We start from the raw sequence: 16,075 nt of genomic DNA, 5'->3' as shown, positions 1-16,075 counted from the left end.
AATACAGGATGGAGGTAAAGTCGGGGCAGTGAAGGGATTTCTCTTTGCTACTGCGATCAAAAGGAACAAAAACAAAAGACAAATGCAAGAGCCAAAACATATTGCATGGACATCGTTTTTAAGTGGACATTTTTTATTATTATTATTCTTTTGTTTTTAACATGAATCTGATTGACTGATCGATTGATCCATTGAATTTTGCAGTTTGGCCGATACGTCTTTATGCTTCAGGTCTGGTGAAAACTGAACATTCACAGGAAATAAAGACTGCTGCAAGCATGCATAGGTCAGACACCCTGAACACATGGTGTGTTTGTGTGTGTGTGTGTGTGTGTGTGTGTGTGTGTGTGTGTGTGTGTGTGTATCCCCCGGCCTATCAGCTATCACTTGTTACAATGATCACCATTATTTTGGAAGCATTTAATCAGTAATAGCAAAATTACAAAGCCATTATACAAACATTATTTTCATGTCATGTAACGCTGGCTGATTAAACACTGGAAAGAAATGGGTGAAAATAGTGAGTTGTCCAGCTTTTTCTGTTCCCGTTTTAAAAACTTTTCTTGTTGCCACAGACGAACAAATACACCCATGCTGAGTTCAAGACAAAATGTCACGATACAAAATACATCTTCAGGGATGCTCCTTGCAGCCTTTTATCGTCTCAAAGCTACAATGGCCTCAGTGTAATATATACTGTGTATATATATATATATATATATATATATATATATATATATATATATATATATATATATATATAGGGTTTTTTTCTTCTTCAGCCTTTCACTGAAGCATAGATGCACAAGTGGAGCAAATAAAATGTTCAATTCTCAAAGGAAAGGTACATTTATAAGCTTTCATCTCTGATATAAACTTACTCAGTTAAGGCAAGTGGTGACCAATAACGTTATGGAAAACTTTACCCAAAGCTTCATGCCAGATATCAGAAAAAATATATTGCCAAAAAAAAAAAAGTCTGCTGTGGCTCTGTAAACACATAGGTGCAGAAATATTTGAGATTTGGGTTTTGGTTTCAGCCACAAATGTCAACACGTTACGACGAGGGGTTCAGGTGGGATGTGTGTGTACTTAACCACACAGAGGTTTCAACACAAAGCACACACTAACACACTACACTTCTCCAGCCCCCACGTCTTGTTCACCGCTTCGTATCAGCTTCATCTGGGTGAGGAATGTGGCTCCCTGCTAGCCGTCAGGATTCAGCCCTCACAGTTATCTCTGGTTAGTTTAACAAAAGTCGATTTTTTTCTCTCACAATGATTCGATTTTATTTAACTTAGCATTTACTTACATAATCCTGCAGTGCCTGTATACTTCACTATCTAACACGATGAATAAGTGCACTTTGAGATGTCCCACTGATTAGAAAGATACCTACTCTAAATGAACAGCTAACTGGTGAAGGCTACTCTAAATGAACAGCTAACTGGTGAACGCTACTCTAAATTAACAGCTAACTGGTGAACGTTACTCTAAATGAACAGCTAACTGGTGAACGCTAATCTAAATGAACAGCTAACTGGTGAACGCCACTCTAAATGAACAGCTAACTGGTGACGCTACTCTAAATGAACAGCTAACTGGTGAACGTCACTCTAAATGAACAGCTAACTAGTGAACACTACTCTAAATGAACAGCTAACTAGTGAACACTACTCTAAATGAACAGCTAACTGGTGACACTACTATAAATGAACAGCTAACTGGTGAACGCTACTCTAAATGAACAGCTAACTGGTGAACGCTACTCTAAATGAACAGCTAACTAGCGAACGTTACTCTAAATGAACAGCTAACTGGTGAACGTTACTCTAAATGAACAGCTAACTGGTGAACGTTACTCTAAATGAACAGCTAACTGGTGAACGTTACTCTAAATGAACAGCTAACGGGTGAACGTTACTCTAAATGAGCAGCTAACTGGTGAACGTTACTCTAAATGAACAGCTAACTGGTGAACGTTACTCTAAATGAACAGCTAACTAGTGAACGTTACTCTAAATGAACAGCTAACCGGTGAACTTTACTCTAAATGAACAGCTAACTGGTGAACGTTACCCTAAATGAACAGCTAACGGGTGAACGTTACTCTAAATGAACAGCTAACGGGTGAATGTTACTCTAAATGAGCAGCTAACTGGTGAACGTTACTCTAAATGAACAGCTAACTGGTGAACGTTACTCTAAATGAACAGCTAACTGGTGAACGTTACTCTAAATGAACAGCTAACTGGTGAACGGGTCAGTTGAAGCATGCTCGCTAAAATCACTTTGCAAGAATATTACAACGCACTGAGGACACATCTGTGTCATGGATGCACAGTGGTACATCAGTTACGCCAACATGAAGGTTATCACACGGGCAAATAGTTTATTAAGTCACTCCCAGTTCTGAGTATACTCGTGTCTTTATGTTTCTTTTTCTTTAAAAATGAGGTACAGTACTAAATTGTGTGCCCTTTCAGACAAGGCAAGCTGTTGGCTAGTAAACTATACCCTGTGTGTAGGTACACTGTGTAGGGCTGACTGAGCGGGACAGACCACCTCTTCCCATTACACACCAGTCTCTTTCATTCAGCCTACGAGTGAGTGATCACCTTATTTCTGCCAGTTTTTATTCTTCATGACCATTTCCACGTATCCCTTGCTTTTATTAAAGAGCTTCGACTATATTCACCTGTTTTGCCCAGGAGCAGCACATGTAAGTACATCCGCTCTAGTTTTTAAAGCGGCGGAAGACAACTTTAACTTATCATTATGAAGTAAATACCGACTGCCCAGTGTAATGGCTATAGAATAAAGACACCATCAGCGTTTAGATTGGTTCCCTATAAGACTCACTCTCACTATGCAGTTCTGTCTGCCACCGGGTACGATCTCGTGGGAAAATGAAGGATCGATTTATGGCACAAAGGAAGTACGTCAACCGTTGTGCAACCAAAACAGGAAGAGGATAGCACTTGTTTCCCCCAGCTGCTATCCCCAGTAGTGGAAATGGCGGCCGGTGGAACAACCGAAGTGGCAGTAGAAACTACCCGGTAAGAGAGAAAGAACCCAGTTGACAGAGGAGGCAAAGAAGGCGAAAGGGAGAGTGATAGAAACAGAGGTAAAACTAGACTGAACCTCGGACAGCTATTCACCCGATGGAGCGAGCTCCGGTGTTGAAATCTGTTTCCCCCTAGCCAGATGAAAGTGTTCACATGGAAACAAGTCAGCTATCGGTTAGGATTGGGTTAAGGTAAGCGTTAGGTCAAGCTTAGGGTTAGGCTGAGGTTGGGTTAAGGTTAATCAAGCATCCCTGTGTTGTATTGAACTCTGGCTAGGCGTAAAGAGATCTAGATGGGGAAACAGAGTTCAATACAACACCCGGGACTTGAGAGGGTTCCAAACCGTCATTCAGTAGGCACCCTTTCTACTGGATCAGTAAGTAACACAACCTGCCTACTTATTAATACTACCGGATGTTTTACTCTGCACTGAGATCAGGGCTTCTAGTTCAAATTAGGATTCTTACAGTTGTTTCTTGCTTTGGACAGTAGCCAGGCTGCTAATAACTGAAAAGCAATCCAGTTGTCTTTGCAACAGCGGTGCAAACCATAAAAGCACTTGGAAACACTGGGGGGGAGGTTAAAAGTTGTCTATCCATCCATCCATTATCCCAACCGCTTATTCTGCTCTCAGGGTCACGAGGAGGCTAGAGCTTATCCCAGCAGTCATTGGGTGGCAGGCGGGGAGACACCCGCCAGACCATCACAGGGCCCACAGGCACCCACATTCACACCTAGTTGACAAAAGTTGTCTACTGCCGCTTTAAAGTGACTTGAGGTTTCTCTTCCAGGGTTTGAATGGGTGCGGCCTCAAACTACAACCGTTTATAAACTCTAGCCAAACTACAACTGTTTATAAACCCTAGCCAAACTACAACTGTTTATAAACCCTAGCCAAACTACAACCGTTTATAAACCCTAGCCAAACTACAACCATTTATAAACCCTAGCCAAACTACAACCGTTTATAAACCCTAGCCAAACTACAACCGTTTATAAACCCTACCAACACAGAGACTGGAAGAAACCTGGTGATCATAATGTCTCAGATATGAATATGACGTTGGAGAGAGAAATATCGTCTTTAAAATCCCCCAAAAGAAAGAACCCAGCCATTGTAGTTCATTCCTTATCGCAATTATGGAGGTGCCACGGTATATCCAAGTTTGGTATCTTACTCCATTTTTTTTATATTTAAGTTTATTTCTGCTTCACTTAAATGCTACTTTTACAGTTTATTTTTCCTTGTTTCAGCATTCCTGCTTGTATCAGTTGTTGTACTGTTGGATATTATTGTGTGGTGTTTGGAGCTGTGTTGGTTGTTTCGAGTAGATGGGAAGTATTGTATTACATCCCTGTCAGTGTTATGACCACTTCTCCCACCTTCAGCTGTACATACCAAAAAAAAACAACAACAAAAAGCTAAACCTCTAAACCACTAAAGTATTTTTTTTACTATCACTTCATACATCATTCAAAATAAAATAAAGGATATCTTAATCAAAGTTATATCTCCATAATAAATATTTCTGTGCTTTTGTGCCCTCTAAGCAATATAAATAGCAAAATATAGTGTATATTTCTATATTTCCATTGCCTCTGGTCGTGATCTCCCTTTACTTATCATTGTAATCATAGCAGCCGGACGAGAAATTACTTATGTTTAAGAAAAGAACTCCGTTACACAGACGATAACTGACTGAAAGTCTTACACCGTGTGTGGCGTGTCATACCCGGACGCCACAGTGTGACGACAGTAAAACATAAATAGCCAAATGAATACATTAATATGCAAAAACAATACAAAACCGGAAGCGGTAGCTTGTGTCCAGGAGCCACATGAGTGCTTTCAAAATGGCAGCTACGGGGGGCATCTGGTGACACGGTGCTGCGTGCTGGCTGGAGCGGGGAGGAGGGGGCGCTGCAGGTCGATACAAATGCGTACTTGTCATCCATGTTGTTGCAGCAAAAGACATTTGCACATTTTATGCCATTTCCGCTTTCCCATTTCTAAATTCCACCGAGCATCAATGTGGACACAATACTCCAAATTTATTTTGTTTTCATTGCATTTTCTTTTCTTTTTTTGCAAATAAAAATCAACAAATATACAAACGGATCATGTTTCAAGACCTAAAATTTTCTAACACTTTGTGGTGTACATTCAGGAACATTCATGTTGAAAGTGAAAAAAAAGAAAGAACAATAGCAGAAATTAACAACCAAGAAATAAAAATAAGACAAAATAAAAATATCCACAATATTCATGAAGACTATTCATCGCCATACAATTATCATATGTTACAAATTATTACTAGTTTCCAGCAGTCCAAAGTCCCTGCCAAGGTGATGGGTTATTATAGTTTCTCCTTTGAAGGGATCCAGATATACGGTCCTGAATGTTCCTCTATGACCAGTTTGCAGTGATTATAAATGTCCTCTAAGGTGTCCCCTTGGACCAAGGCTGCAAGGAAAGGAGGCACTGTATATGTATGGTGGAGTTCTGCACAATACAAGCACATCAGCTCACAGATAAAACATGCATGCATGCATGTGACCTTCAACTCGTGAAAAGTGTGCACAACACGAGAGCACTGCTCAGGGTTTCCTGTGTAAACCGGTTGTGTGTGGCCACGTACATGTTTAGGTTGCACGTGATGTGGATAGAACTGGGTGATTCTTCAATTTGGGGCACTTTTGGCTTTTGAAATTTTGAAAAAATGAAAACAAATTTCTTTAAAATCGTTTCCCCCCCCCCCAAAAGCTCTGTTAAGTGGTGTGGAACAAACATCTCAGCACATCTTTGATCGTCCTACAAAATAAGTTTGATACCATGATGCTTTTTTTTTCAAAGCTGTAACAGCAAAATGTGATGTAATGACACGTGATGGTCATGACAACTTTCACTGTCTGGAGAAAAAGTTGGCCAAGTCTTAGACTTACTAAGCTAACTTGTTAGCTAGCATACAATGTACAATGAATATACGTGAATAAAGTGAAACTTCTTATTTCTGGACTAAAATACTCAACTAGTAACGTGTCTGGTGATGACTTGTAATAACCATCCTGTCAGATCAGGACATATACTACATCTCCACATTACTCACATTTGTGACATGGAAAAAGTCATGCTTCTGCCATGACTGCTCATGTGCCTCTGGCACTTCTCGTTTCCGTGACAACCACGTTGTTGTTGTTTGAAAAAAACGTTGTTCTAAAACGTTGGATGTGATGGTGATGACAGATGTATGAGGGACGGCGATATTTAACTGTAAAAATATGCAAACTGCACATACATATATAAACCATATGAATGTGAAATATGTCTTTTTAAATTGTTACGAGAAAATGTAAAGTTAAGCTTTAACGAATTTAACCATTTTTATGACTTTATTATAGAGGGAAGTTAAAAAGTCTGGATTGGGGACAAGCCCACAACAGTGAAATTCTGGCAGATTTGAATTTTCAACACACTGAAAAAGTATTAAAATGTCACCACTGAGACACAAATCTTCTTTTTCATAGCTAACACCAGCTAACTCAAAAAGACAGGCATGTTAGGGTCAGTACTCCTGTCTGTGCCCTGACCGAGGCATGGCCAGATGAACTGGAGGTGGTCCCCGGGTGCTGCACGGCGGCCGGGTGCTGCTGCTGGCTACACAGCGAGGACGGTTAAACGCAGAGGAAGAGTTTCCCCACGGGGACCAAGAAGTAGTAAAATACAATAAATAAATAAAAGAACCCTAACGATGTTTTTTCTCTTGAAAATCTACCTTGGGGACAGAAAAACTCTCTTAATTGAAGAATCACCCAAATACATGATATATATATATATACATACACATACACATATATACATACACATATATATACATACATATATATATACACATACATATATACATATATACATACACATACACACATATATATATATATATATATATATATATATATGTATAGCCCCATCAACACACGTGCCATCACGAGTTTGACTGAGTCATGTGACAGTGATTTGAGGAACGACGGGTTTCAGAGGGTGACTGTATTTTAGTTCCAAGTCTGAGGAAGAGCACAAAATGTCGCTTTGGGTGTACCGTTAGAACACTGAAACAGGAAGTGTCAGTGTGCAGGCCTGTCTTGCTTGCGGATACCTCGGATCCATCTGTCAGTTGCAGCAGAGTTGCTCAGCTGTGACATTAATGAATCCTGTAAGAGGCTTCATGTGTTTTACTTACTCACTGGAGACGTGTGAACACAATGTCCACACTGGTCTGGTGTGTAGAGAAATTACTTTACTAGTCGACGGTGTGTCAGGGTTGTTCTTAATAGCACTCAACTAGCATTCACGGGTGCCGATTTAAAGCTTAAACCTGGGATTTTTCTCCATTAGTAAAGTTATTTTATCCATCTGGACCATGGAGTCAGGTTACATAATACTAACTGGCATCTTTACCATAGCTGGAGACAATCTCCGTATACCGCTGTTGACATTTTTGACCAGGTAGGATGAATATTGGTGCAGCGGCAAACATGTTCCTTCTCAAACAGGGAAACAGATTGAAACGTGATGATTATGTGATGGAAGTGGAGATGCTTCTGTCGGACAGCTAATCTACCAATTCTACAAGCAATATTCCATCCATCCATTATCCAAACCGCTAGTCCTGCTCTCAGGGCCGCGGGGATGCTGGAGTCTATCCCAGCAGTCAATGGGCGGCAGGCGGGGAGACACCCTGGACAGGCCGCCAGGCCATCACAGGGCCCCCCCACACACACACTCACACACATTCACACCTAGGGACAATTTAGTACGGCCGATTCAGCTGACCTACATGTCTTTGGACTGGGAGGAAACCCACGCAGACATGGCGAGAACATGCAAACTCCACACAGAGGACGACCTATGTCCTCTGTGGTGTAACACCATATATTTAAGGATAGACGCCTTCCTCTGATGAAGCCTGTTTGGTCTTCAGAGATTACTGAAGGGAGACATATTTCTAATTGTCTTGCCAAAACTTTGCCAGTATTTTAACGTCAACATTTAAAAGTGAAATAGGTCTATAGGAGCTGCATTCTGCAGGGTTCTTATCGTTCCCATTTAGTTTGACGTAGTTTGTAATACATTAGATTTCCTATGTTATGTTTGGTCCAAGAATACCATTCTCACAAGGGCGGGAACTGTTTACTGTGGAGCTGATGGCAAGCAAGCCACAATATGCGCTGTAGTTCTTGCTGCCAGAAGGAGGGACAGATCGGGAAATCACGGATTTCAGCTTTAATTAACTCAATTTACCAAAAGCTCCAATTTTTCCTCTGCTGCTGAGCAAACACATGCTAACTGTGTTTCCTAAGTGTGCTTCAGCAGCAGTGACATAATCTGAGGAGCAGTGAGGGGTGTTGGGTAGAAATGCAGATGGTTGCTTTTGTATAAAGACACATGTTAATATCATACCTGTAAAGAACTCTCCAAACTCCTGCTCCAGCTTCATAGCCCGGTCAAACGTCTTCTTCGCTTGCTCCTCCGTCAGTCTCTTGTTCATCTCCCTGGGAACACCACAACATAGAGCGTCATGACATCTCTGATTTTCATGTCATTTTTTCCCCCCCGCAATGCTTTCCAAGTGGAGTAAAGCAACATCTGAAACATCATGTCTGCTGGTTGAAGACTAAATTACAACAATAAAAACCACATGAATCTGTAAGGTTGGTGCCACATATGAGAAAGCCACTACTCACATTAATGAATCCACAGACTTGGGTTTGATGAAGATGGCAATGGGATAGAGTTGTGCTACTTGAAGTCGTTTGATGGCATTTCCAGACACATCCAGGATGCAGTGTTTACCCTGGGGCAGAAACCAGGAGCGGTTTAGAGGGCATGAAACCTTTGAGGAACACACTGGTTCTGATACCGTTGAACAGTCTTACCCGCTCAGCCACGTATTTAACGGACTGGACGCTGGTTCCGTACAGATTGTCATTATACTGTCCTGCCTCGATGAACTTGTGCTCTTGGATGTCTTTCTCCATCTGCTCTCTGGACATGACAAAATGGTAGTCCCGCCCATCCACCTCGTAGTCCCTCTTTGGTCGGGTGGTGTCTTTGGGACAAGAGAGAGAAACAGTTTTTATGTTTAAACGACAGTATTTTGGTTTGCCCTAATAAGACCACTAAACACAGTTTATACTCAACAATTAACATAGGGGCTTTTACGCAATGAATGAAAGATGCAGAACACAGTACTATGAAAGAACACAGTACTATGAAAGAACACAGTACTATGAAAGAACACAGTACTATGAAAGAACACAGTACTATAAAGGATATCCAGCAATCTTTTTCGACTGCTCGTACTGAAATTTGCATTAGTGAAGAAAGATGGAAAAGTGGGAAAACTGAAAGATATGCCGTAGGAGTTTTGTTCCGGCACATGGATGTGCATGTGTTTGCATTTTTCTATTGACCGCACCATTGATGGCAGGCAAGCAAAACTAATTTTCTCACAAGAACTTGGCAAATGATGTATGTGCTAGTCAAACTGGGTGGGTGGGTGAGGGGTTGTAGAAAAGAATCAGCTGAGAAAAAAAAATTGCAGCAGGAAAAAAAAAAAAAAACAGCAATTTTAGCGCAAATTTCATTGGATATCTTTCAGGAAACAACAAAGCTGATGGGATGATAATTATTCTTCTACAGAGGCGTTAAGTCTACTGGTCTCACTTTACCACAAATATTCATAAAGATGTCATTTAATTTAACATATGTCCCTTTACCTGGTTCACTGTTCCCACATATTAGTGTGGTGGGAATTTTCAGAGCTCCAAACTAAGATTCTCCATTATTTCTTTGAGCCCCCCCCCCCCCTTTACCCTTCTGAGCCGTCCTGGTCACTGCTCCACCCGATCCGGGGAGGGCTGCAGACTACCACATGCCTCCTCCCATACATGTGGAGTCACCCGCCGCTTCTTTTCACCTGGCAGTGAGGAGTTTCACCAGGGGGACATAGCACGTGGGAGGATCACGCTATTCCCCCCAGTTCCCCTTCTCCTCCAAACAGGCGCCCCGACCGACCAGAGGAGGCGCTAGTGCAGTGACCAGGACACATACCCACATCCGGCTTCCCACCCACAGACACGGCCAATTGTGTCTGTAGGGACGCCCGACCAAGCTGGAGGTAACATGGGGATTCGAACCGGAGATCCCCGTGTTGGTAGGCAACGGAATAGACCGCCACGCCACCTGAACGGCCCTTAAGACGCTACATTTATTATGTCAGCTGAAGTACTTACAAGGACAACTTCATTTTCTAAAACTAAAATGAAGAGGGAGAAAAAAGAATAAACTCAACTATTTGACTCACTTACCTTGGTGCCCTGAACTGTTAGCAGCTTTATGTGGTTTAAAATTGAAATAAAAGAGACGCATAAATCAAAACATGCAAAATAAAAACTGTTTTGGCAACGTATGTATGAGACATGCATATAAGACAATGACAAATAAAAGCAGTCTACATCTAAGAACAATACATTCCACAAAACGCCGTGGCACATGGCGATTCAGCAAGTGGAGCAGAAATGGAGTGACAGGCCTTCACAAAGCTAAACAGCAAAATGGAAATGAAAAAAACAAAAAAGGAAAGAAAGTAAATCACTGATTGCTTGCCACAAATGCATAGTCAACAATTTATGATTAATAAACCTCAATGATTTAATCTGATTTGTCCTAACCCTACTTTCAGCTGTTCTTACATTACTTTGCTTTCCAAACCTAGTATGGCATATGAAGCCGAATGGACCTCAGTCTCACATGCAAGCTGTACAGCTGGTAGTCTACTCCAAGACCACGTCAGTGCTGCTGGTAGTCTACTCCAAGGCCACGTCAGTGCTGCTGGTAGTCTACTCCAAGACCACGTCAGTGCTGCTGGTAGTCTACTCCAAGACCACGTCAGTGCTGCTGGTAGTCTACTCCAAGACCACGTCAGTGCTGCTGGTAGTCTACTCCAAGACCACGTCAGTGCTGCTGGTAGTCTACTCCAAGACCACGTCAGTGCTGCTGGTAGTCTACTCCAAGACCACGTCAGTGCTGCTGGTAGTCTACTCCAAGACCACGTCAGTGCTGCTGGTAGTCTACTCCAAGGCCACGTCAGTGCTGCTGGTAGTCTACTCCAAGACCACGTCAGTGCTGCTGGTAGTCTACTCCAAGGCCACGTCAGTGCTGCTGGTAGTCTACTCCAAGGCCACGTCAGTGCTGCTGGTAGTCTACTCCAAGGCCACGTCAGTGCTGCTGGTAGTCTACTCCAAGGCCACGTCAGTGCTGCTGGTAGTCTACTCCAAGACCACGTCAGTGCTGCTGGTAGTCTACTCCAAGACCACGTCAGTGCTGCTGGTAGTCTACTCCAAGGCCACGTCAGTGCTGCTGGTAGTCTACTCCAAGACCACGTCAGTGCTGCTGGTAGTCTACTCCAAGACCACGTCAGTGCTGCTGGTAGTCTACTCCAAGACCACGTCAGTGCTGCTGGTAGTCTACTCCAAGACCACGTCAGTGCTGCTGGTAGTCTACTCCAAGACCACGTCAGTGCTGCTGGTAGTCTACTCCAAGACCACGTCAGTGCTGCTGGTAGTCTACTCCAAGACCACGTCAGTGCTGCTGGTAGTCTACTCCAAGACCACGTCAGTGCTGCTGGTAGTCTACTCCAAGACCACGTCAGTGCTGCTGGTAGTCTACTCCAAGACCACGTCAGTGCTGCTGGTAGTCTACTCCAAGACCACGTCAGTGCTGCTGGTAGTCTACTCCAAGACCACATCAGTGCTGCTGGTAGTCTACTCCAAGACCACGTCAGTGCTGCTGGTAGTCTACTCCAAGACCACGTCAGTGCTGCTGTCATCTTTACCATGCCACAACAGCGTTTTACAACTGATCACTTTGAAATGCGATCAACAATGGAGAATTTTTGTAACTTTTTTTTTTGTGTGGATTTTTCCCCCTTTTTCTCCCCAGTTGTATCCGGCCAATTACCCCACTCTTCTGAGCCACCCCGGTCTCTGCTCCACCCCCTCTGCTGATCCGGGGAGGGCTGCAGACTACCATGTCTCCTCCCATACATGTGGAGTCACCAGCCGCTTCTTTTCACCTGACAGTGAGGAGTTTCACCAGGGGGACGTAGCAGGTGGGAGGATCACGCTATTCCCCCCAGTTCCCCCTCCCCCCTGAAAAGGCGCCCCAACCAACCAGAGGCACTAGTGCAGTGACCAGGACACATACCCACATCCGGCTTCCCACCCGCAGACACGGCCAATGTGTCTGTAGGGACGCCCGACCAAGCCGGAGGTAACACAGGGATTCAAACCAGTGATCCCTGTGTTGGTAGGCAACGGAATAGACCACCACGCCACCTGGACGTCCCAACTCATTTATTTTATGTGGCGAATGATGGGCTTTGGGTAGAAACACAGCTGAGAGTACACTGATAACTTGTGTATGACAAAAAACACAGACAGGATGAAAATGGCGATGCTGGTGGGACCGCAAACCAAACCACCAGAGTCACACTGAGTGCACAGTGGGTGAAAGTCAGAGTTGCAGCTCATATAGACGTGTCCCGGAACAATGAAGTCGTCCCACTGACATTCACAGTGGATTACATTTGTAATGTGGTCAGGCTGACATGACATTCCTTTCTTATTAGCACTCACTGTTGTCACCCCGCTATGACTCCATCATGTCTGACATTTCCTGATGTGCACAAACTCATGGAGCCTGGCATATCCTTCAGAGTGCTGTGCTGTCCATCAAGTCAATATACACTTTATTCCTCGTGTTGTTTTAGGGGACTACTTACGCGGCACACAGGAACCAAACTTGTCGGGGAACTCGGATATGAGATCATCGTTGATTCTGTCCTTCATTGGTCCAAGGATTATAACGGGTCTGGCATAATTAACTAGAATAAGGAATAAATAATCGAAATTACAGGGTAGAAGATGTGATTTCGTGATGAAAGCTTATCTGGTATCTGATTGACACCAGATGTGATCAAGTTACAATAGTTCAAGAGTAGAAAACAAATCAAATACCCATTGCATTTAGTCAGATAATCCTGAAATAAACCTTTATCATTCCACATGGTTTTGAAGGAAATAAATGAGGACCAGTTTATTCTGAATAATCTTAATCGTTACTAAAGAAGAGAACAGAGGTGTTTGCCCCCCTGCAGTTATAAAAAACAACACTTGCAGTACAAATGTGTGCTTATCAACCTGCGGCGCTTCATATACTAAGAGTCCATCCTAATATCGACCTGAATTCACAGACTCCTTCCTGAGAGGTGGCTCTACTGTACTTACTTTCCTGCCGCATTACGGGTTCGTATGAGAGTATGATGTCCTCTTGACTCCCTGGTGACACACACACAGCACAAACCTTCAATACTCACATGCAGATTTTCACAACATGCCCACTTTCCCCAAACCCCGACATGCACTGCAGTGTATCCCAGACTACGTGTCTGTCTGTCTGTCTGTCTGTCTGTCTGTCTGTCTGTCTTGTCATCGACGTGGCCCACAATAAATATGACAGTAAATGGCATATTTCCAGTGATGCAGCACGTGGAGGTTGACTCCAGTTCTTTTCCTATACAATAATGCAGCGGTGAAATCAGGTACTATGTACGGTCCACTTCTGTGGGAATTGTCACACAAATGGAAACAAGTTAAGCTACAACTAAGACCAAATGGATGGATGCCATATGTCTAACATCTCTGATTTGGGGCAAAGGGGTTTTCATAATCATTCACCAACAAAAAGAAAAGAAAAAAAAAGTTTGAGGACATGTGACATATTGCAGGAGTTCCATGGTGAATTGATCACCTTTTCTTTGTATGGCTTTTGAGAAAAGCTAATTGCCTGCTCACTTGTCCAACTGACCACTTCATCAGGGGCAGAGTAGATGACATTCAGATCAAACAATTATCTAAAAAACAGATAAAACAACCCAAAACAAAACCTCTGAAATCCAATATGTTGTAAGTGCATACGGTGTAAAAAACTATAAGTTCAATGTTACGGCGGTAACGGATACACGAAGCTTAACAAATACAGCCCCGGCGGGATCCCTGATTTTCCAATCCTCCGACCGCCTACTGAAGCAAAGGTCCGCTACCTTGGAAGCTAAATATTGCCAAGATTTATGTGATAGCCTGCCACCCAATGACTGCTGGGATAGGCTCCAGCATCCCCACGACCCTGAGTGAGGATAAGCGGTTTGGATAATGGATGGATAATTGTGATATTAGCAGCCAAAACAATTATAAATATGTATATCAGTTTTTACTGATCTTTACCTTAACTTCAAAAAGTGTCTCTCTCTTCTTGCACATACAAAAAAACAAAATAAACATACAACCTGCAGTCTTCAATTTTAGCTGCTGTTTTAGAAAACTGCAGGTTTATGATGACATGTACAGCATATTTGCACATGTGACAGATCATGTTAACAGATCATGTATGGTAAACGTGATAAGATTTGTTAATGTAAATATAACTACAAGATATTCAGCTGGTTCCATAAAAACATCCTCCACAATTGTTACAGACAATAACCATGATCCTCTGGCTTCTGAACGAATGTCAAGGGCGAGGCTTAACACGTGTTGTTATTCATCTTAACCAACACATACTGATCAGTACTTGAGGTTTGACTCTCATCATCCAGTGGAGCACAAACTAGGAGTCGTCAGGACGCTGGACCACCGAGCTGACCACGTCCTCACCGACACAGCGGCCGGGGAAGGGGAGAAGTCCCACATTAAACAAGCCCTGGTTAAGTGTGGTCATCCTAACTGGGTGCTTGTCAAAGCCAGGAAGATGCCCAAACAGTGCACCAGCAACCAAAGAGAGGAGAAGGACAACAGCTGTCTAAGTGTAAACCAGTAGTGATTCTGTGTGTGACAGGAGTGTCCGAAAAGCTGAGATGCTTATTTTCCAAACACCGCGTCTCAGTTGCTTTCAAACTCCAAAACAAGTTGCGCCAAAAATTGGTCCACCCCAAGGACCGGGTCCCCCGGCACAAACAGAGCAATATAGTGTTAAGTGCCAGGGGGGACTGCCATGACTTGTACATTGAGGAAACCAAACAGACGCTGGCCAAGAGGATGGCACAACACAGAAGAGCTAACACATCAGACCAGGACCCCACAGTCTTCACCATCTACAGACCAGGACTCCACAGTCTACACCATCTACAGACCAGGACTCCACAGTCTACACCATCTACAGACTAGGACTCCACAGTCTTCACCATCTACAGACCAGGACTCCACAGTCTACACCATCTACAGACTAGGACTCCACAGTCTTCACCATCTACAGACCAGGACTCCACAGTCTTCACCATCTACAGACCAGGACTCCACAGTCTACACCATCTACAGGCCAGGACCCCACAGTCTTCACCATCTACAGACCAGGACTCCACAGTCTACACCATCTACAGACCAGGACTCCACAGCCTTCACCATCTACAGACCAGGACTCCACAGTCTTCACCATCTACAGACCAGGACTCCACAGTCTACACCATCTACAGGCCAGGACTCCACAGTCTACACCATCTACAGGCCAGGACTCCACAGTCTTCACCATCTACAGACCAGGACTCCACAGTCTACACCATCTACAGGCCAGGACTCCACAGTCTACACCATCTACAGGCCAGGACTCCACAGTCTACACCATCTACAGGCCAGCGGCCACTCTTTCAAGGATGAGGATGTGACCATCCTTGATAGGGAGGAACGCTGGTTTGAATGGGGAGTCAAAGAGGCCATCTATGTGAGGAGCGACCGACCATCCCTGACCTGGGGGGGGGCTAAGAGTACATCTGTCACCATCTTACAAAGCTGTGATTGCAACTATTCCCCAATACTCTGTGAATAGGACACATGGCCGTTGTAACTCTAGTTAATGGTCATGGTAATTTGCATATAAACCTCATTGGTTTTGG

The 16,075-nt window shown here is 43.4% G+C and overlaps 1 protein-coding gene across 2 annotated transcripts in view; it reads right to left on the bottom strand.

The window, feature by feature from the left end:
* Positions 1 to 5,428: 5,428 nt before the first annotated feature.
* Positions 5,429 to 16,075, bottom strand: part of dlg2 (discs, large homolog 2 (Drosophila)) — a 472,305-nt gene continuing 461,658 nt past the window's right edge. For both annotated transcript variants that reach the window (XM_056284931.1, XM_056284932.1), the window contains 6 exons: positions 13,419 to 13,469; positions 12,914 to 13,015; positions 9,006 to 9,178; positions 8,814 to 8,923; positions 8,530 to 8,621; positions 5,429 to 5,535 (listed from right to left, as the gene is read on the bottom strand). In XM_056284931.1, coding sequence (XP_056140906.1) covers positions 5,429 to 5,535; positions 8,530 to 8,621; positions 8,814 to 8,923; positions 9,006 to 9,178; positions 12,914 to 13,015; positions 13,419 to 13,469 — 635 coding nt within the window. The remainder of the gene's footprint in view (positions 5,536 to 8,529; positions 8,622 to 8,813; positions 8,924 to 9,005; positions 9,179 to 12,913; positions 13,016 to 13,418; positions 13,470 to 16,075) is intronic.

The sequence above is a fragment of the Lampris incognitus genome, chromosome 8, assembly GCF_029633865.1.
Source record: "Lampris incognitus isolate fLamInc1 chromosome 8, fLamInc1.hap2, whole genome shotgun sequence".
Classification (NCBI taxonomy): domain Eukaryota; kingdom Metazoa; phylum Chordata; class Actinopteri; order Lampriformes; family Lampridae; genus Lampris; species Lampris incognitus.
This window is presented reverse-complemented; position numbering and strand designations above follow the sequence as displayed.